Below are 21855 nucleotides of genomic sequence, written 5' to 3'. Positions count from 1 at the left end.
CTCGGCTGAGGCAGGAGGATCGCTTGAATCCAGGAGGCGGAGGTTGCAGTGTGCCGAGATCACACCACTGCACTCCAGCCTGGTGACAGAGCGAGACTCCGTCTCAAAAAACGAAAAAAAAATTGTTTGGTTTTCCTTTTTTCAGTAATTTTGTTTTTACATTTTTTGCATTGTTTCAAATTTTACTATTATTTTATTTTTCTCCATTTTAATTATTATTACCCCATAAGAGGCTAGAAAATAAAAGTATCTGAGAACCAGTGCTCCAAGGGAAAAGAAGACTTCTCTCTGCTTTTCTTATTCTACCCCCAAGAAATAAGACACCTGAAACTGGACCGAACAAGTTCAAGGACATTCACTATGCAATGTAAATGCACGTTTGTTGTGATGGTTAATACTGAATGTCAATTTGATTGGACTGAAGCACACAAACTATTAATCCTCGGTGTGTCTGTTGGGTTTTGCCAAAAGAGATTAACATTTGAGTCAGTGGGCTGGGGAAGGCACATCCGCACTTAATCCAGTGTGCATAATTTAATCATCTTCCAGTGAATGTAAGGCAAGCAGAAAAATGTGAAAAGGCAAGACAGGCCTAGCCTCTCGGCCTACATCTTTCTCCTGTGCTGAATGCTTCCTGCCCTCAAATGTCGGACTCCAAGTTCTTCAGTTTTAGGACTTGGACTGGCTCTCCTTGCCCCTCAGCTGCAGACACTCTATTATGGGACCTTGTGATCATGTAAATTAATACTTAATAAACTCATATATGTGTGTATATATATAGGTAGATACATGTATATATGTGTATATATATGTGTGTGTGTGTGTCTGTGTATATATATAATAGGATATATATATATCCTATTAGCTCTGTCCCTCTAAGAGAACCCTAATACATTTGTTCTCTTTCTTGAGATTTCTTCTAAGTCTTCTGCTCTGAAGCTAAAACCTCCTGCAGTCTCCCTAACCATAAGAAAGCAGGCAAAAACCAGAGTGAGGCCAAGAGGAATGTGTGACACTCTCCCACCCAATTCAGGTAGAAGGAAACTTCTCGGTTCCATGCCATCTAATTCAGCTTACTGAAGCTATACAAAAATTAGAGAAGCCCCAACAAATAATAAAATATTTCTTCGGTTTTGTCTTCTATGTGTATATTTTCATCGAGATTTCTGAAGATAAAAGAGGGATGATGAGCAGCACCTAAAATTCAACAATCCAGAGTCCTGACTATCTATTCTCATTCACTCAACAAATCCTTATTTGGTACATCCAATGCGCCAGACACTATGTATGTACTGGAAATAGGTGAACCTTACAGACATGAATCCTGTCTTCGTGGGGTTTATAGTCTAGTGGAGAAGACAGAATTTAACAAATAGTTTAAACAAATAAAATTTTGAAAATATATATCTCACTATGGACTATGATAAATGCAATAAGAAAAAATATACAAAGCTATGACCATCTCTTTCCCTATATCTAACATCAGTTTGGAAACACGATTAAGTTTCTTGTTCTATTTAAAAAAAGAAAAGATTCACAATTCATATAATGTAAACTTACAGCTTCTCTGCCAATGAGTGGATAAAAAGGGGTACCAAAAAGTTTCCTTCCATTGATAAATGCTTTCATGATGAAATTGGTCACTATTAAAGAAAGAAGAAAACAATAAAGATGCAGACATTAATGTGTCAGAGTTTTAAAATCAGAGAATCTCTATATTTAAAACTTACTTTTTCTGGAAACTCCAGCACCAAGGTTATGATTCAAGTCAAAAGGGTCTACAAAAGAAATATATCAATGATTAAGAATTACATTCACTGTACCATAAAAATATACTTAGAAGTCATCGCTGAAGTCTAATACTTATATGTACTCAGACTATACAAATCAGCAAACTCTTCCTCTAAAATTACACATTAAAGGAGGAAAACTGATTAAAGAGGAAGAATCTTCCAAATCCTAATGTATTTCAGTTTTCCCCTAAATTTCCTTGACCAAATTTTGGTTGCTCCTGAATTAATATCAGCTTAAATGTTACCTTCAATTGCAATGCACTTGGAAGTCCACTGCTTCTCAAAAGTTGTCAACAGCTTTTTCTGCCGAATGCTAATTACATATTCCTTGAAATCAAACTCTTCAGTATAGAAACGAAGCAGTCCCAGCCAAAGCTCCCCTAATGATTCTGTGTTCTTTCCAAGTGAAGGTAAACGCTTTTTCTACATATAAAAAAAAAAGAAAAGAACAATGTCTATACAGTACTATCCAAAACATGGACAGCAAATTTAAGTAAAATTATTAAATTACACAAATGCTAACATATATCAGTGAGCATTCTAGAACATAAAGACTATTTTAAAATTACCAGTTCTTCTGTTTTATCAAAGAAGAAAGCATTCCATCCATCAACCATTCTCTGTGGAATCTGTTTTCCATCAAAGATCTGCATAAAAAAATTAATTGTATTATTAGACTTCAAGTGATCCAACCCAAAGGTCCAAATACTCTAATACCATTTTAGAATTTACCTATAAGACATACTAAAATACTTCTTCCAAAAAGAACATGTCAGGATGATGGTATAATCTGATGCCAAGAAATTAATGAATAAAACGTATCTGAAAGACCAAAGCTGGAAAAGGATGTCTTAAGAGCATTAAACTCCAAATGATACATTTGATGTTATCTACTTGGCCTATCAAAACATATCCAGTCCAAGAATAATGAAGCAAAACTTAAAAAAGAAACAGCAGTTTCATCAAAGGATCACAGATATAAAAATACAAAATAGATAATACCTACTGATTGTGCACCCAAAGGAAGTCAACAGAACTGTTTTGGGACCTAGTACCTTTAATCATTTATCTATATCAGATAAGGCTAAAAAGCAATTGGACAATCATTTTGTAAAAATGGAAAATTAGGGCCAGGCACGGTGGTTCACGCCTGTAATCCCAGCACTTTGGGAGGCCGAGAAGGGTGGATCATGAGGTCAGGAGTTTGAGACCAGCCTGGCCAACATGGTGAAACCCAGTCTCTACTAAAGATACAAAAAATTAGCTGGGCGTGGTGGCGTGCACCTGTAATCGCATCTACTCGGGAGGCTGAGGCAGGAGAAATGCTTGAACCTGGAAAGCAGAGGTTGCAGTGAGCCGAGATCGTGCTACTGCACTCCAGCCTGGGCGACAGGGCGAGACTCCATCTCACCAAAAAAAACAAAAAAAACAAAAAAACAAAAAAAAAAAGGAAAATTAGGAAGCTTTCCCTTACATTTTGATAAAGACTATAAACTTTATTATGAATAATAATCCGCTGTCCTAAGGAGAAGAAAAAAGGAGAAAAAAACGTTATTTTTACAAGAAAAGTATCCCGTAAGATGTCTGTGTAACTGACTTCCACAAGTAATTGATACTTTTATTCTAAAGGAGGCTTAAGAGATGCAATAAAGTAGGAAGGTGCAACAGATTCAGTCAGGAGACCTGATTCCTAGCCTCTATCCTGAGGACTAGTGATTCTGGGCAAGACAATCATCTCCCTAAGTGCTCACTTTTCCCAGTGAAAATGAGGAAAGACTATATAAATTAGTCAGTCAGTAGTTTATAAATGGAGAAAACATACCACACCACCTTCTCTTTACCCTCTACCGTGACTAATGGGTCCCAGAATACAGTTAAACCACAATACCATTTAAATCCACTAGTTAAGGTGGGCCTGGGCCCAATGGCCATTTCCATTTTTGATGTGACAGTGATTTATAAAACTAACTACATGTCTGGCCCCTCCAATTTTATCCTCAGATTTATGTTCTTTGTGGGTAAGGACTATGGCTTATCTCTGAAACCCAGAACCCTACTAGACCAAAGCCACATAGAGAACACTTAATATATGTTTGTTGAATGACTATATTTAATATGTAAGTATGTTACACAGAAATCAAGCTTCCAGGGACTAGGGCTAGTAAGTTGCTTTTTAACATTTACATATTACTTAAACAGTTTACTAAAAGTCATCTAGCATATATTCTGACATTTCATAAAACAAAAAAGTGAAAAACTGAGGCCGGGAGCAGTGGCTCATGCCTGTAATCCCAGCACTTTGGGAGGCCGAGGCAGGTGGATCACCTGAGGTCAGGAGTTCAAGACCAGCCGGGCCAACATGGCAAAACCCCGTCTCTAATAAAAATACAAAAAATTGGCTGGGCGTGGTGGTTCGTGCTTGTAGTCCCAGCTACTTGGGAGGCTGAGGCAGGAGAATCGCTTGAACTCAGGAGATTGAGGTTGCAATGAGCTGAGATTGTGCCACTACACTCCAGCCTGGGTGACTGAGCGAGATTCTGTCTCAAAAAAAAAAAAAAAAAAAAAAAAAAAGAGGCAATTACAGCTATTAATATCTGAAACAAAAGACATAGGATTTCTGACCTCAAGAAAGAAGTGAAGATATTAAGGGGCTGACGTGTAATATTTTATCCTTAAAGACTCAGATGCTATTATAGGTATTTCACATTTTGTAAACACAGATTTATTTGCTAGATATTGAAATAAACTATCTCTTTAGAACCCTGTTTTCAGATAATTCATACTTCTGAGTAACAACAATCCAACTCTTTAGATCATGATTGTTTTTAAGAGATTTCATACTTTTCAGTAATATCCATGATCCAGCCCAACTACGTTGGCTGATAACGCAGTGGAGTAGGTCTGTGGGCCTTGGAACGTTAATCATCACTCATATTGCCTATTCTTTTGAATTCTCATGTTTCACTGTGTTTAATTCTCTCCACTCTGTTTCAGCCCTCAGAAGCACTAATGCTATCCACTTTTACACACACACACACACAAACACACAGACACACACACACTCTCTCTCTCCCTGCTGTCTCTCTGTTCTCTCTCATTCAAGACGAATCATCTTCAACTTAGCACTCAGTCCTCCCTCTAAACAAGTCAATCATATTATAAGGATCACCAAATAAGTCAATCATATTTATGTAAAGAATGACCCTAAACATTTCCAAAATTCTTATCTTATTGTGATATTCTAATATGTACTGTTATATTTACATTGCATTTTTCTGTTTAGACAGAGTCTCGCTCTGTCACCCAGGCTGGAGTGCAGTGGCACAATCTCAGCTCACTGCAACCTCCACCTCGCCAGTTCAAGCCATTCTTGTGCCTTAGCCTCCCAAGTAGCTGGGATTACAGGCATATGCCACCATGCCCGGCTAATTTTTGTATTTTTTAGTAGAGACGAGGTTTTGCCATATTGGCCAAGCTGGTCTCAAACTCCTGACCTCAAGTAATCTACCCCCCTCGGCCGCCCGAAGTGCTGGGATTACAGGTGTAAGCCACTACAACTGGCCTAACTTGTAATTTTTTAGTTGTGGTAAGATACACAAAATATAAAATTTACCATCATAAGCATACAGTTCTGCGGCCTAAGTATAGTCATACTGTCACGCTACCATCACCACCATCCATTCACAGAAATCTTATCATCTGGTAAAACTAAAACTCTGTATTTATGAAACTATTACTTCCCATTTCTCCCTCCTTGAGATTCCCTGGCAACCACCACTCTACTTTCTGTCCCTATGAATTTGACTACTCTAGGTACTTCATATAAGTAGAATCAAATAGTATTTGTCTTTCTGTGACTGGATTACTTCACTTAGCATAATGTCCTCAAGGTTCATCCATTAAGTTGCAAATTTTAAGCTGATATGGGTTAAAAAAATTTTTCATAAAATCATGTGTGAACACTCCCAAATCTTTTTTGGAATTGATTTTTATGTGAAAATTTGCTTTTACTTATGATTTGCTAGGGTAGAGCAAAAATCTTCTGCCTAGGACAGCTCTTTTTGACGTAAAGAACTTTGTACTGCTGACCAACAAAAAAATGCTCTTAGCTGTGCCTTAGTAATACCCAGCCATATAAAGTTAAAGCTTAATTACAAATGGAGGCAGACATCATTAGCTTCTTTAAACATATCCTTACCCTTAAAAGATAATTGATGCCAATGGTCAATACTTAAATGATGCCAGAGCAATGGACAATGAGGTCCCATATGACAACCATTAAAAAAGGCCAGAAACAAAATTCCATGTATCATCAGTCTATATATATAACAAAGTCCCTCGAAATCAAACCTCATTATGATAGGAAACATTCCATGAACTGTCTCTCGTTTGATCAATATTAAGCAGATGTCTGTTAAACAGATAATGAAAGAGTTTTTAAAGTTGAATATGGTAGTCCTACCTACATTTTTCCAATAATAATAGCAATAATGCTGCTAATGAGCATAAATCATAATAGTAAAAATAATAATAAAAGCAAGCACTGTTTATGAATGTCTACTTTAGCACCTACTACATTCAAAAGCATTCAATGTTTCTGTTCCTCATATCAACACTGAAATATTATCATTATTACATTTTTAATGATGATGAAACTCAGACTTATGCAGATTGTTAAGGCCAAAATGTTAGAATTAGGATTCTGACTAGTTATTTCTGGCTCTAAATACCATGCCTTGGTATTTCTATTACTTCATGCTACCTCAGTGACTCCTAATCCACGGGTAAGGAGAGAATACAGACAAACCACCAAGAAAATCAAATTTGTGGTCCATTTTTGTTAATCATAGTATTCTGGCAAAGTGGCAAATGATATTACTGGAGAATTAGTACATATGATCCCTATTTAAAGCCTAAACAACGATTATAATAATACAGAGAGTAGGCTGGGCGCGGTGGCACACGCCTGTAATCCCAGCACTCTGGGAGGCCCAGGTGGGTGGGTCACGAGGTCAGGAGATCGAGACCATCCTGGCTAACACGGTGAAACCCCATCTCTACTAAAAATACAAAAAAATTAGCCTGACATGGTGGTGGGCGCCTTTAGTCCCAGCTACTCAGGAGGCTGAGGCAGGAGAATAGCGTGAACCTGGGATGTGGAGCTTGCAGTGAGCCGAGATTGCGCCACTGCACCCCAGCCTGGGTGACAGAGCGAGACTCTGTCTCAAAAAAATAAAATAAAATAAAATAAGAATAAGAGTAAGAATACAGAGAGTAATGCTGGCCTTGGCAGGCCTAATTAATTTATGGTAAATTCTAAATATCATCCAGTGAACAAATTTGTTAAAAAACAAATCACTCCTAGCCAGGCTAATTAAGAAAAGAAGAGAAGGTATATAAATTACTAACAACAGAAATGAAAGAGGGGATATCAATACATATCTCATGGACATTAAAAGAATAATAACACTATGAACTACAATTTTGATAACCTAGATGAAATGAACTAATTCCTTAAAAGACACAATATACCAGCCAGGGGCGGTGGCTCACGCCTGTAATCCCAGCACTTTGGGAGGCCAAGGCGGGCGGATCACCTGAGGTCAGGAGTTCAAGACCAGCCTGGCCAACATTGGTGAAACCCTGTCTCTACTAAAAATACAAAAATGAGCCAGGCATGGTGGCAGGCACCTATAATCCCAGGTACTCCAGAGGCTGAGGAAGGAGAATTGCTTGAACCCAGGAGGCGGAGATTGCAGTGAGCCGAGATCATGCCACTGTACTCCAGCCTGGGCGACAGAGTGAGATTCCATCTCAAAAAAAAAAAAAAAAAAAAAAAGACACAATATGCCAAAACTCACACAAGAAGAAACAGAAAATCTGAATGGGCCTATATCTATTACATAAACTGAATCAATAATTAATAACCATCCAAAAAAGAAAGCACTAGGCCTAGATGGGTACACTGATGAATTCTACCAAACATTTAAGGAAGAAATTAAACCAATTCTCGAAGAATGAGTTAGGAAGTGTTCCTTCTGCCTCATCTTTCAGAGGACAGAAGCAGAAGGAACACTTCCTAACTCATTCTACAAGGCCAGCATTACCCTAATACCAAAACCAGACAAAGACATTGTAAGTAAAGAAAACTACAGACCAATCTCTCATGAACAATGATGCAAAATTCCTCAACAAAATATTAGCAAATCAAATCCAATAATGTACAAAAGAGAGTTATACAAAGCAGGTTCAACATCTCAAAATCAACTGATGTAATTGTGATGTTATAATTGGCCTCCAAACCCATTTCCTGACATACAACTCGTAACATCCTTGGAATCTCCAAAGAGAAGTCTTTTTGTATGCAAGCAAGTTGACTACTGGCTGACAGCCCCTACGTATCTTTAAAATGGGGGTTGGTCACCAGAAAGACCAAGGCATGATTACAGGGTTGGGACTTTCAGCCCTATACCCCAACCTTTGGGGAGCGGAGAAGGGCTAAAGGTTAAGTTGATCACCAATGGCGAACAGCTTGGCTTAATCAATCTTGCATATGTAATGAAGCCTCCATAAAAACCCTAAGGTCTGGGTCCAAATAGCTTCTTGATAGCTGAACATATGGAGGTTCCTAGATGGTGGTATGCCCTGATAGGGCATGAAAACTCCTCATCCCTTCTCCCATACCTTGTTTTATGTATTTCTTCATTTATATCCTTTGTAATATCCCTTATAATAAACCAGTAAGCCTAAGTAAATGGTTGAGTTCTGTGAGCCATTCTAGCAAATTAATCAAACCCAAAGAGGTCGTCATAGGAACCCAAACTTTAAGCTGGTCAGTCAGAAGTTCTGGAGGGCCTAGACTTGCAACTGGTGTCTAAACTGGGGATAGTCTTGTGGGACTGAGCCGTCAACCAGTGGAATCTGATACTATAGATGGTGCCAGAATTGAATTGGAGGACACCATGGTGTTCAACGCAGAAGTGGTTGCTTGCTTGGTATATGGGGAAAACCCCCCCAACACATTTGGTCACAGAAGTCTTCTGTGATTATTGTTGTTGAGTAAGAGAATAGAAAAAACATTTTGGGGGCTGGGCGTGGGGGCTCAGGCCTGTAATCCCAGCACTTTGGGAGGCTGAGGCAGGTGGATCACCTGATGTAAGGAGTTCGAGACTAGCCTGCGTGGCGAAACCCCGTCTCTACTAAAAATACAAAAAAATTAGCCAGGCATGGTGGTGGGCACTTGTAATCCCACCTACTGGGGAGGCTGAGGCAGGAGAATCGCTTGAACCCAGGAGGTGGAGGCTGGAGTAAGCCGAGATTGCAACACTGCACTCCAGCCTGGGTGACAAGAGCGAAACTCCGTCTCAAAAAAAAATAAAAATAAAAAACATTTTGGGTTTGAGTGTGTGTTTTCTCCTCAGTAACCCATCACATCAACAGGCTAAAGAAGAAAAGTCACGATCAATAGATGCAGAAAAAGCATTTGACAAAATCCAACACACATTCATGATTTAAAAAAAAAAAAAACTTTATAAACTAAGAATGGAGGAAGATTTCCTCAGCTTGTTAAACAAATCTACAAAAATCCTACAGCTAACATCATACTCAAATGGTGAAAAACTCAACGCTTTCCCTTGTAAAATCAGGAATAATACAAGGATGTTCTCTTTCACCACTCCTTTTCAACATCTGGGAAGTCTTAGGTAATGCTGACACTGGAAGTTCTAGCTAATGCAACGAAACAAGAAAAGGAAATAAAAGGTATACAGGTTGAGAAGAAATAAAACTGTTCACATATGACATGATAATCCATGCATAAAATCCAAATTGAAACAATACTCGAAGAATAAGCAATTACAGCAAGTTTACAAGACACAAGATTAATATAAAAAATTCAAACACTTTCCCAGATACATGCAATGAACAAGTGGAATTTGAAATTAGAAATACAATACCATTTACATCAGCACCAAAAAATGAAATACATAGGTGTAAGTCTAACAAAATATGTGCAAGGGCTACATGAGGAAAACTACAAAACTCTGATGAGCAAAATCAAAGAACTAAATAAATGGAGAGATATTCCATTATAATTGACAGGAAGACTCAAAATTGTCAAGATGTCAGTTCTTCCCTACTTGGTCTCCAGATTCAATTCAATCCCAATCAAAATTCTAGCAAGTCATTTTGTGGATATAGACAAACTGACTCTAAAGTTTACACAGAGAGGCAAAAGACTCAGAATAGCTAACACAATATTGAAGGAGAAGAACAAAGCTGCAAGACTGATGCAACCCAACCTCAAGAGTTATTATAACACTACTATAAATAAGAGAGTATGGCATTGGTGAAATAATAAATAAATCAATGCAACAGTGGAGGGCCCAAAAGTATATAAATATAGTACATAAATATAGTCAACTGATCCTTGACAAAGGAGCAAAGACAATACAGTGGAGAAATAATATTCTTTTCAACAAATGGTATTGAAACAAATGAACATCCACACGCAAAACAATGAATCTAGGCATAGACCTTATACCCTTCACAAAAATTAACTCTAAATGGCTCACAGGCCTAAATGTAAAATAAAACTCCTGGAAGAAAACACAAGAGAAAATCTGTATGACCTTGAGTATAGTGATATCTTTTTAGACACAACACCAAAGGCAAGAGCTATGAAAGAAATAATTGACAAGATGGACTTTACTAAAATTAAAATTTTCTGCTCTGCAAAAGACAACGTCAAGGGAATGGAAAAACAAGCCACAGACATGGAGAACATAGTTGCAAAACACACATCTGATAAAGGACTATTATTCAAAATACACAAAGAACTCCTTAAACTCAACAGTAAGAAAATAACCTGTTTAAAAAAATGGACCAAAGAACCTCACCAAAGACATATGAATGGCAAAATAAGCATATGAAAAAATTTCCGCATAATGTCATCAGGGAGATGCAAATTAAAACAACAGTGGCCAGGTGAGGTGGCTCACACTTGTAATCCCAGCACTCACTTTGGGAGGCCAAGGCAGGCAAATTACTTGAGCCCGGAGTTCGAGACCAACCTGGGCAACATGGAGAAACCCTATCTCTATAAAACATACAAAAACTAGCCAGACATGGTGGCTCATGTCTGTAATCCCAGCTACTTGGGAGGCTTACTTAGGAGGATCACTTGAGCCCAGGAAGTGGAGGTTGCAGTAAGTGGAGATTGTGCCACTGTAATCTAGCGTGGGCAACAGAGCAAGACCCTCTCTCAAAAATAAATAAATAGATAAATAAAACAAAATATTAGATTGAAGCAAAAGTAATTGCGGTTTTGCCATTAAAAGTAACCTCAACACTTTGAGAGGCCGAGGTGGGCTTGAGCCCAGGAGTTCGAGACCAGCCTGAGCAACATGGCAAAACCCCATCTCTGCTAAATATATAAAAAATTAGCTGGGCTTGGTGGTGTGCACCCGTAGTCCCAGCTATTCAGGAGGCTGAGGTGGGAGAATCACCTTAGCCTGGGAAGTTGAGGCTGCAGGGAGCCATGACTGCACCACTACAGTCCAGCCCAGGTGGCAACAAGAGTGAGACACTACCTTTAAAAGAAAAAAAAAAAAAAGACGGGGGAGAGGAAGGGAGGGGAGGGCAGGGGAGGGGGGGGGAAGGGAGGGAGGGAGGGAGGGAGGGAGGATGGACGGATGGACAGACAGATGATTATACACCTAAAGAAAAGAAAGAAAGACTACTACACACCTAAGAGAATGGCCAAAATCCAGAACATGGACAAGTACTCAAATGCTGGGTGGATGTGGAGCAACAGGAACTCTCACACATCGCTGGTAGAAATGCAAACTGGTACAGCCACTTTGGAAAACAGCTGGCCATTTCTTACAAAACTAAACATACTCGTACATATGATTCAGCAATGTGACTCCTTCGTATTCACCCAAAAGACCTGAAAACTACGTCCATACAAAAACTTGCACACAGATGTCTGTAACAGCTTTATTCTTAATAGCCAAAACTTGGAAGTAAAACAGATATTCTTCCATATGTGAATGAATAAACTGTGGTACATCCCAACAATGGAGTATTACTGAGCACTAAAAAGAAATGATAGGCCAGGCGTGGTGGCTCATGCCTGTAATCCCAGCACTTTGGGAGGCCGGGGCGGGTGGATCACCTGAGGTCAGACATTAGAGACCAGCCTGGCCAACATGGTAAAACCCCACTCTACTAAAAATACAAAAACAAGCAGGGCGTGGTGGTGCATGCCTGTAATCCCAGCTACTCAGGAGGCTTAGGCAAGAGAATTGCTTTAATCGCTTGAACCCCAGAGGTGGAGGTTGCAGTGAGCTGAGATTGTGCCACTGCACTCCAGCCTGGGCAACAGAGCGAGACTGTGTCTCAAAAAAAAAAAAAAAAAAAAAGATAAAATAGATTTAGAGGTTCAACAAAAAAGTCTGAACATTTAAAAATTAAAAAAAAAAAAGAAAGAAAGAAAGAAAGAAAAAGAAAAAGAAATGAGCTATCAAGCCATGAAAAGACATGGAGGAAATTTAAACACATATCACTGAGTGATGGAAATCAATCTGAAAAGGCTACATACTATATGATTCCAACAATATGATATTCTGGAAAAGTCAGAACTATGAAGACAACAGCACAAAGATTAGTGGTTGCCAGGGGTTGAGGGGAGGATGACTAGGCAAAGTACAAAAATTTTTAAGGCACTGAAAATTGTATGATACTGTAATGGCATATATTGATGTATCATTGATTATGATAAAATGTGTACATCATTATATATTGTCCAAACCCTTAGAATATACAACATCAAGAATAAATGTTAATTGCAAACTATGGACTTCGGGTGATTATATGTCAATGTAGGTTCATCAGTTGTAAAAAATGTACTACTCTGGTGGGGTTAATAATGCAGGAGGCTATGCATGTGTGGGGACAGGAGGTATGTTGGAAACTCTTTACCGTCCTCTCAATTTTGCTGTGAACTTAAAACTGCTCTGAAAAAAATACTTTAAACACACACCCAAACATACATCACCCAACACAGATTCAGCAACTTAAATCTTTGGCTAGGAAAGGATTCCCATCCATTGTTTAAAACAGGGAAGGAAACGCTGGTAAAACCATATATATTCATTAGAACTTCTTAAAACTTACTAAGGCTATCTGACACCTACTATATGGCTTATAATTTTGTGATTTTTCTTTTTTTTCTTTTCTTTTTTTTTTTTGAGATGGACTCTCCCTCTCTGTCACCAGGCTGGAGTGCAGTGGTGAGATCTCAGTTCACTGCAACCTCTGCCTCCCGGGTTCAAGCAATCCTCCTGCCTCAGTCTCCCGAGTAGCTGGGATTACAGGCACGCACCATCACGCCCGGCTAATTTTTATATTTTTAGTAGAGACGGGGTTTCACCATATTGGCCAGGATGGTCTCGATCTCTTGACCTCGTGATCTGCCCGCGTCGGCCTCCCAAAGTGCTGGGATTACAGGCGTGAGCCACCACGCCTGGCCTATTTTGTGATTTTCTTCTTTGCCATAACTATCAAAGTTTATGTGAAACCAGAATATGTGACTTTTCCAACCAAGTCTGATGCTTGTCTCCTAAATAAAAATAGTCACCATTCTAAAAAATTTGAATTGGATCCTCCCTAACGCCTACAAATCTACTTTGTGCCAAGAATCAGGAGGAACAGATGGATGATTAATATCTCCTTTGTACCAATTTCAGAGAGTATAAATTGATTACAAAAAGGAACTTTGTAAGTCACCAATTTTGAGTGAATGAGCATAATCTGTTTCTTTCAATGTACATTCTTATGTTTAATGTAATTAATATGACTTCGGAAGAGATAAGGAAGAGTTTCCCTGGGTTCATTCTAAACCAAAATTCACAAGGTGGACTAAAGTATACATAAGAATCAATCAATCTTCATTGCCAGGCAACAGGAGGGAAAATATTCTAGAAAGAAGAAACTTATGTACTTGCATCTTGGAGACTATAAAATATATGAGTTCATGGCTGGCTACAAGAACTTCACAATCATCCACAGCACTCTAAGACTGTAAAATTTAAAAACATTACAAAAGATATTCAATGGTTCTATTCATCTAATATTCTTTTGGTAGTCTATATTCTCCCATAATAAATTTTTCAAAAATATTCATTGTTTAATTATAGCATTAATGGAAAGAGAAAACTTAGGACAACCATGATGGAAAAATCCTTCATGATGACATGAACCAAGCAAAATCTCCTGTGTTTAGATCTATTGTTTTCAAAAAAAAACTCCTTTATAGTTTTCTTAAACACCTACCTCTTGTAGAACTGGGATAACAGGTGGCTTTCTCTGCTGCAGAAAGTACAGCACCATAAGGATATATGCATACGAAGATAAACTTCCCCTGGAAGCATCCCCAATGTCACATCGCTAAAAAACAACATGATTGAAAACAAAACTTCAGAGTCTTACTCCATGCAGAAGTATATTACACATTCTGCCACATCATTTTTTTTAACCCATAGAACTGGGTTAAACTGAGTTAAAAACAAACTGCACTGTCTATAATCCCAACACTCTGGGAGGTTGAGGTGAAAGAAAAGCTTCAGCCCAGGAGGTCAAGACCAGCCTGGGTAATGCAGTGAGACCCCATCTTACAAACAAACAAACAAACAAAAAACTACTATACATGATGTGGGGAAACAGGTACTCTCACACACTGCAGGTGAGAGTATAAATTAATACAAACACTATGAAGAATATTTGACAATATCACAATTACAAAAGCACATTTTCTTTGAACCAGCAATCCTATTCTAAGAATGTACCCTGCAAACATGCCAAAAAATATGTGAAATGACTAAGAAGGTTTTTTTAATTGCAGCACTATTATAATAGCAAAAAATCAGAAATAGTTTTAGGTTCATCAATAAAGCGCAGGCGCAGGTTTAAAATAATTAAGGACTATTCACATAATGGAATGGTATGCAACCATTAAAAAAGAACGAAGTCCCCTGATGGTCTCGTGGTTAGGAAAAACATCTTTTTTAATAAACAGAAAACAAAGAACAAGGGGCTAACACGGTGAAACCCCATCTCTACTAAAAATAAAAAAGTTAGCCGGGTGTGGTGGCGGGGGCCTGTAGTCCCAGCTACTCGGGAGGCTGAGGCAGGAGAATGGCGTGAACCCAGGAGGCAGAGCTTGCAGTGAGCCAAGGTAGCACCACTGCACTCCAGCCTGCGCGACAGAGCGAGACTCCGTCTCAAAAAAAAAAAGAACAAGGAAGCCAGACATGGTGGCTCATGCCTGTCATCTCAGCACTTCGAAAGGCTGAGGAGGGTGGATTGCTTGAGCCCAAGAGTTCAAGACCAGTCTGGGCAACATGGCGAAACCCCATCTCTACAAGAAATACAAAAAATAGTTGGGCATGGTGGCACACACCTGTAGTCCTGGCTACTCAAGAGGCTGAGGTAGGAGGATCAATTGAGCCCAGGAGGTCAAGGCTGCAGTGAGCTGTAATCACACCACTTTACTCCAGCCTGGGCAACAGAGTGGAATCCTGCCTCAAAAATAAAAATAAAGGCTGGGGGTGGTGGCTCACGCCTCTAATCACAGCACTTTGGGAGGCCGAGGCGGGCGGAGGAGGTCAGGAGTTCAAGACCAGCCTGGCCAACATGGCAAAACCCCGTCTCTGCTAAAAATACAAAAATTAGCCAGGCGTGGTAGCAGGCACCTGTAATCCCAGCTACCCTGGAGGCTGAGGCAGGGAAAACTGCTTGAATCTAGGAGGTGGAGGCTGCAGTAAGCCGAGATTGTGCCACTGCACGCCAGCCTGGGTTGACAGAGAAAGACGCCATCTCAAAAAAACATAAAATTAAAATAAAAATTAAAAAAATATAGGGGAGGGGGGAGAGGAGAGGGAGGAGGAATGAAACCTGAAAGAATCTTCAGAGACTTCTTCCCTTGAGCAAGGATTTAGCTTATATCTATATTTAAAGGGAAAAGGGGTGATTTAATTAACAGAATTCTATGTAGTTATAACAAAACTGTCATGTTAGAGTTACCTTGTTAGGTGAATCTAGAAAAGTAGGCATATCAAGTCTTGTATGTAGTATGTGCCTGAATGCTTTTCTAAGATACACTCTTGTCTAGAAAGACATGTATAGGAATATCTTTAAAAATATGATTTCCAGTCAGGCATAGTAATCCCAGCACTTTGGGAGGACGAGGCTGGAGGATCACTTGAGGTCAGGAGTTTGAGACCAGCCTGGCCAACACGGTGAAACCCCATCTCTACTAAAAATACAAAAATTAGCCAGGCATGGTGGTGAGTGCCTGTAATCCCAGCTACTTGGGAGGCTGAGGCAGGAGAATCGCTTAAACCCAGGAGGCGGAGGTTGCAGTGAGCTGAGATCCCACCACTGCACTCCAGCCTGGGTGACAGAGTGAGACTCCATCTCAACAACAGGAACAACAACAACAACAACAACAGCCTTCCTATTAGAAAGAGGAAGCTTTATGAAATGAAAATCTGACCAAGTTTCTCCCCTACTAAAACTCTTCCACTAACACATTAATAAAATTAATCATTCTACTGAGCAGCTACCATAAAGCAGGCACTACAATGAACTAGAGAAACAGAGGTCCCTGTTCTCACCTAGTTTACACAATTAGCAAAAGAATGAGAAAACTAAATTCAATGTCATAACAAGTGTTATAATAGGAGAAGTGTAAGGTATTATTGGTATTGTTTTGTTTTCTGGGTCAGAAAAACTTATCACTAAACTCAAATATAAGATTTCTTAACTCAGAAATTCTTAACTAGGATGATATGCCAACTCCCATGCCTGGGGCTGAAATCACTGCGTTGAGAAATGTTACTGCTGAGAAACTGACTAGTCAGTTGCACATGGGAATAGAGCACATACAGGAAAAAAAGACAGAGCCACCCTACTCTGATAGGTACCTATTCAAGCTATATAATACTGAAAGTTTCTTTTTTAAAAGCTCAGATAAACAAAACTGAGACAAACTTTTTCATAAATCTGACGTTATGTTTCACTTTAATTATCATGAACAAAGCAGATCATTAATTTTTTCATAAATACCTTAGCAAACACTTTCATAGTATATCCCAAATACTGCACTCTAGGATCAATAGCTGCATAAGTAGCTAGCATTCTTGTGTTATGTTGAGCCTGAAAAATAATTACATATTTGAAAGGATTTCAAATTTCTTAAAATTAAACTACAAATCAGATTTAAAAATAAAATACACTCCAAATACAAAATATATAAATGTAAAGTGTAAAACACCTATTAATGAGTCAAACAAAAACTGACCTTCAATCTGAGGGAACTATCAAGATAACTAGTAAAATACTTTTTCCTTATACTGTTCACATTTGAAAGTTTTAAACATAGAGTGAGTAATCTGTAAACTTTTAAAATGAAAAGTATATACATGGCCCATAAAGATAAACTTACCAACGTATTATATAAACTGATATCGCCTTCTAACCCACTTCGTCTGTGTTCAAATTTTACTATAGGCACTTTGGCAGTAGTTATAGGCAAAATGTTTCTTAAACCTAATTAAAAAAAAAAAGACTTCAGTAGGTTAAATAATTTTCATATATGCTAAAAAAATTATTTTGTTTTAAAGATAAGATTTAAAATTCATACCTGGATGTCTCTTAAGAATTTTTGCCAAATTTTCAATTATTTCCTTACAATTTAATTTCTAAAAAACAAATCAAATAAATAAAAGTTTGACTCAATTTCACCTTGTGCAAATTCTACTTTAATCTAGGCGTTTAATAGTAGCATTTACAATTTCCAGCCATAAAGCTCTATAATAACCTTGCTACTCCAAGTAAGTGATTCATAGACCTACAGTATCAGCATAATCTGGACACTTGATAGAAATGCAGAATCTGAGGACCCTCCCCAGTCTACTAAATCATAATCTGCATTTTAACAGGATCCCAAGGTAATTCACATGCAGATTAAAGTTTGAGAAGCACAAAGACAGGAGAAGAATATGGTTTTCAATAAGAGAATAAACAACTAGAGGTGAGTTTGGTGAGGGCAAAACAATATAGTGATTAAGTAAGTACATAGGCTCTGAATTGAGACAAACCTGGATTCAAATCTTTTTTTTTTTTTTTTTTTTTTTTTTTGAGACGGAGTCTTGCTCTTTCACCCAGGCCGGAGTGCAGTGGTGCTATCTCGGCTCACTGCAAGCTCTGCCTCCCGGGTTCATGCCATTCTCCTGTCTCAGCCTCCCGAGTTGCTGGGACTACAGGCACCCACCACCGTGCCCGGCTAATTTTTTTGTATTTTTAGTAGAGACCGGGTTTCACCGTGTTCACCAGGATGGTCTCGATCTCCCGACCTCGTGATCCGCCCGCCTCAGCCTCCCAAAGTGCTGGGATTACAGGCATGAGCCACTGCACCCAGTCTCAAATCTTAAACTAAGTATTGATTAGCTGTGTGACTAACCAGATGTTTAACCTCTCTGAGCATTACATTACTATTCTATAAAATCAAGATAATCATAAACTCCTGTCCTGCAGAGCTGTTGGGAGGATTACATGAGATATGTATGTAAAGCACTCAGCAGAATGCCTGGCACAAAATAAGCCTTTAAATCTGTGAGTTATTTATTATAATTATGTTGATATGGAAAAGAAAGATACTCCTATTATCACCAGCACCTATTTCTCCAAGGAAATTCTTACCTCTGTAAATTTAAATGTGTTACTGTTGTAAAAACCAGAGACAGCAGAGTTGGTATGGTAATGATAATCATAATACATAATGATTATGGCATTAAAAATTAACTGGAAATAGCTGAAGGGTATAAACATCAATCCCAAGAGTTATAAAGTCATTTGCATTTTTCCAACATGTTCTTTTTAGCTACATGAGAGCAGGAGCCATTGCAGCTAAACCAAAGGATTTCAAAGAAACCATTAGTTACTAATTCACATATGATAAAATTAACAAAGGAGGTAATTTTTCTCTTTATTATTCAACGATACAATTATGCTAATCTTAAAAGTTTCAATTATGGCTCATCTGAAAGAAAATGATTTATTATTTTCATTGTTTCAACTTCCCAGTAGGAATGGCACAGATTATATATAATATACAAACCCTTAGTGATTAGAAGTTTAATAAATTTTACATAGAAGATATCTAAAACTCTAACCTCTTTCCTGGGTATAAAAATCATTTCCTATTCCCTCAATTCTTACTCTTCAGAATGGAGAAGGGCAGCCACTTTCCAAGTAGGTGGCTCTAAGCAGAATTTAAGTAAAGGAGAACAAATAAAATACTTGCAACTTTTCAGTTTCTTTATAAAACAAGATGTTAAGACACCAGAAGCAACTTCTTATGGCCAGAAGTTAAGTCATCACTGCCATCTTTACTCCGGGTCTAACAATTTCAAAACCACCGTTCAATAGAATGATTTTAGAAAAGCACACTATTCTGCTGAATTCTTTTATAACGTAACAGAGGCGATACTGACACCACTACAGATGCCAGAAGCTGGGCCTCACCCCAATCTTGCAAGCAGTCCCGCATTTTGAAACATAAATAACAATAGCTATGCTGGTAAAGGACTGAACATCTACAAGGATACCCTCCTTTGCTAGTTGCTGTTGAGAAGGCCTGGGACACTTCTTCCCTGTCCAATCAGTCTTTTTCTTCCCTGGAGCTTGGACAATCTCCTTCCCACTATTAAGGCCTGGTATACAAAAAAGGAAAGCGTAAGTACCCACTCTTACTGCTGAAATTGCACTTGGGGAAGGTCTGCTCCTGGCATCTCACGGTGGAACTCAGAAAGCTATCAGTTTCAGAAAGCAGTGGTTAGGTTCTACAGTACTATTAGTACTATATTTCAGCTACATTATGGGTTAAAAAAATTACAGAGAGGCAGTGAGATACAATGGAAAGAGCATGAACTCTGGAGTCAGACAGACCTGGGTTACGAATCCCGGCTCCAACAATTACTAGCTGTGTGAACTTGGACAAGTCAGTTTATCTTTCAAAGCCTCAGTTTCCTCATCTGTAAAATGGGGGAAATAATACCTACCTCGAAGGTGGTTGTAAGAATGAAATGAGATAATGTATGTAAAAGTGTATACTGGGAACTCAATAAATGTTAGTTCTCCTCCCCGCCCAAAATGAGTTTCTAAAAGCTATCTTAGCATTTTATTTATTTATTTATTTATTTATTTTTTGAGACGGAGTCTCACTCTGTCGCCAGGCTGGAGTGCAGTGGCGTGACCTCGGCTCACTGCAACCTCCGCCTCCTGGGTTCAAGCGATTCTCCTGCCTCAGCCTCCTGAGTAGCTGGGGCTACAGGCACGTGCCACCATGCCCAGCTAATTTTTTTTATTTTTCGTAGAGATGGGGTTTCACCATGTTGGCCAGGAGTGTCTCGATCTCTTGACCTCATGATCCGCCCACCTTGGCCTCCCAAAGTGCTGGGATTACAGGCATGAGCTACCATGCCCAGCCCTTAGCATATCATCTATAACATTGCTTCTATGGAAAAAATTTTATGTGAGTGGTCAAAAATTATAACTAACTTTTAGAACAAAACCAATTATAAATTAGATGACCACCTATATTTACTACCTATAGTAACACAAAGACATCATCTAATGAAAGAGATATGAGAAGACAAAGTATGAAAGATCAATGTTCACTACAAAACTGATGCATCAGCTTCCCATTGGTTCTAGTGAAAAAATTCCAACTTCGTGATATATTAACTTTTTCCCAAAATTCATTACAAATCACTGTAACTCTCAGTGACATGGTTTTTGTATCATAAAATTACTGAAACACTTTTACTTAAGAGTTCAATGTCTTCTAAACTGAAAATGCTACTGTTTTCATATTTCAAACACTTATTTTGCTAATATATTTATACAAAGAGTGATACCACATTTTTATCAATATCGCATACAAAAATAAACATAGAATCGTCATTGGGAGAAAATAAACTTAAATAATGCTTTCCAAACACTCTTACCTCTGCATTTTCATGGCCTTCCAGGGTCATACAAATATCCAGATCACTATCACGAAATCCAAATCCATTCTTAGAAGAGCCAAATAAGCACAACCTTGCCTTTTCTAAGCAAAGGAAAACAAAGTCCAAGACCTTATTATAAGCAGAGAGGAGGAGTCTTCTGTTATCTACTAATGACCTAATACAACATGCTCTTGTCCATTTCTATGATTTAAATTACCTACCACTGGAAGAAATACTGAGAAATTCCAAAACATCTTGAGCCCAAGCTTTTGCCCAAGTTCCCATACCGATGTACCCAACTGCTTTTTCCAATTTTCCACAGACATCATACATTCAACACGTCTGAACTATCAACTTTGCCCCAAATCTATTATTATTTCTATTATCCCTGTTCTTAGCAAATAGTACCATCATGTACACAGCTGCCCACATCAGAAATACAGGTGCAATTCTTAATATCTGTCTCTCAATGTCCACATCCAAACAATCATTGAGACTTTTAGCTTTTTCCGACTTACGTAATAAATCCATCTGCTTTTATACATTCTCAACATCACTACCAATAGTTAAGATCAATATTTGAGGACTGCCCTCTTAAAAATAAATTAGTTCTTTCAAAGCACAATTCATGTAGGTTTACAAATATCACCTTAGAATACGATGCTCTTCCAAAAATGAGTGATTATAGTCCACTTGATATAAATTATGATAGGGTTAACCCTTCAGACTCAGTGTCATCCAATAACAGCTACCATTTCAAATAAGCCATGGTTTAATAGAATTGGATTTTTCTTCCTATTACTTTTTTTTTTTTAGAGACAGGGTCTTGCTATATTGCCCAGGCTAGAGTGCACTGGCTATTCACAGGCACATTCATTATACACTACAGTCTTGAACTCCTTGCCTCAAGCAATACTCCCACCTCAACCTCCCAAGTGGCTGAGATAACAGGTGTGTGCCACTGGGCCTGGCTCTTCCTATTAATT

At 38.4% G+C, this 21855-nt stretch overlaps 1 protein-coding gene across 34 annotated transcripts in view; it reads right to left on the bottom strand.

Annotated features, from left to right (window-relative positions):
* Positions 1–21855, bottom strand: part of TUT4 (terminal uridylyl transferase 4) — a 143649-nt gene that overhangs the window by 34684 nt on the left and 87110 nt on the right. For all 34 annotated transcript variants that reach the window (XR_008667871.2, XR_010131033.1, XM_063698690.1 and 31 more), the window contains 9 exons: positions 20867–20970; positions 17500–17557; positions 17302–17405; positions 16923–17012; positions 14130–14243; positions 2363–2440; positions 2039–2216; positions 1731–1778; positions 1561–1643 (listed from right to left, as the gene is read on the bottom strand). Coding sequence is in view for 32 of the 34 variants with exons in the window: in XM_063698690.1 (XP_063554760.1) it covers positions 1561–1643; positions 1731–1778; positions 2039–2216; positions 2363–2440; positions 14130–14243; positions 16923–17012; positions 17302–17405; positions 17500–17557; positions 20867–20970 (857 nt within the window). In the remaining 2 variants the exon portion in view is untranslated. The remainder of the gene's footprint in view (positions 1–1560; positions 1644–1730; positions 1779–2038; positions 2217–2362; positions 2441–14129; positions 14244–16922; positions 17013–17301; positions 17406–17499; positions 17558–20866; positions 20971–21855) is intronic.

The sequence above is a fragment of the Gorilla gorilla genome, chromosome 1 (assembly GCF_029281585.2).
Source record: "Gorilla gorilla gorilla isolate KB3781 chromosome 1, NHGRI_mGorGor1-v2.1_pri, whole genome shotgun sequence".
Lineage (NCBI taxonomy): Eukaryota > Metazoa > Chordata > Mammalia > Primates > Hominidae > Gorilla > Gorilla gorilla.
The sequence above is the reverse complement of the archived record's forward strand: the minus strand, read 5'-3'. Positions and strand labels throughout refer to the sequence as shown.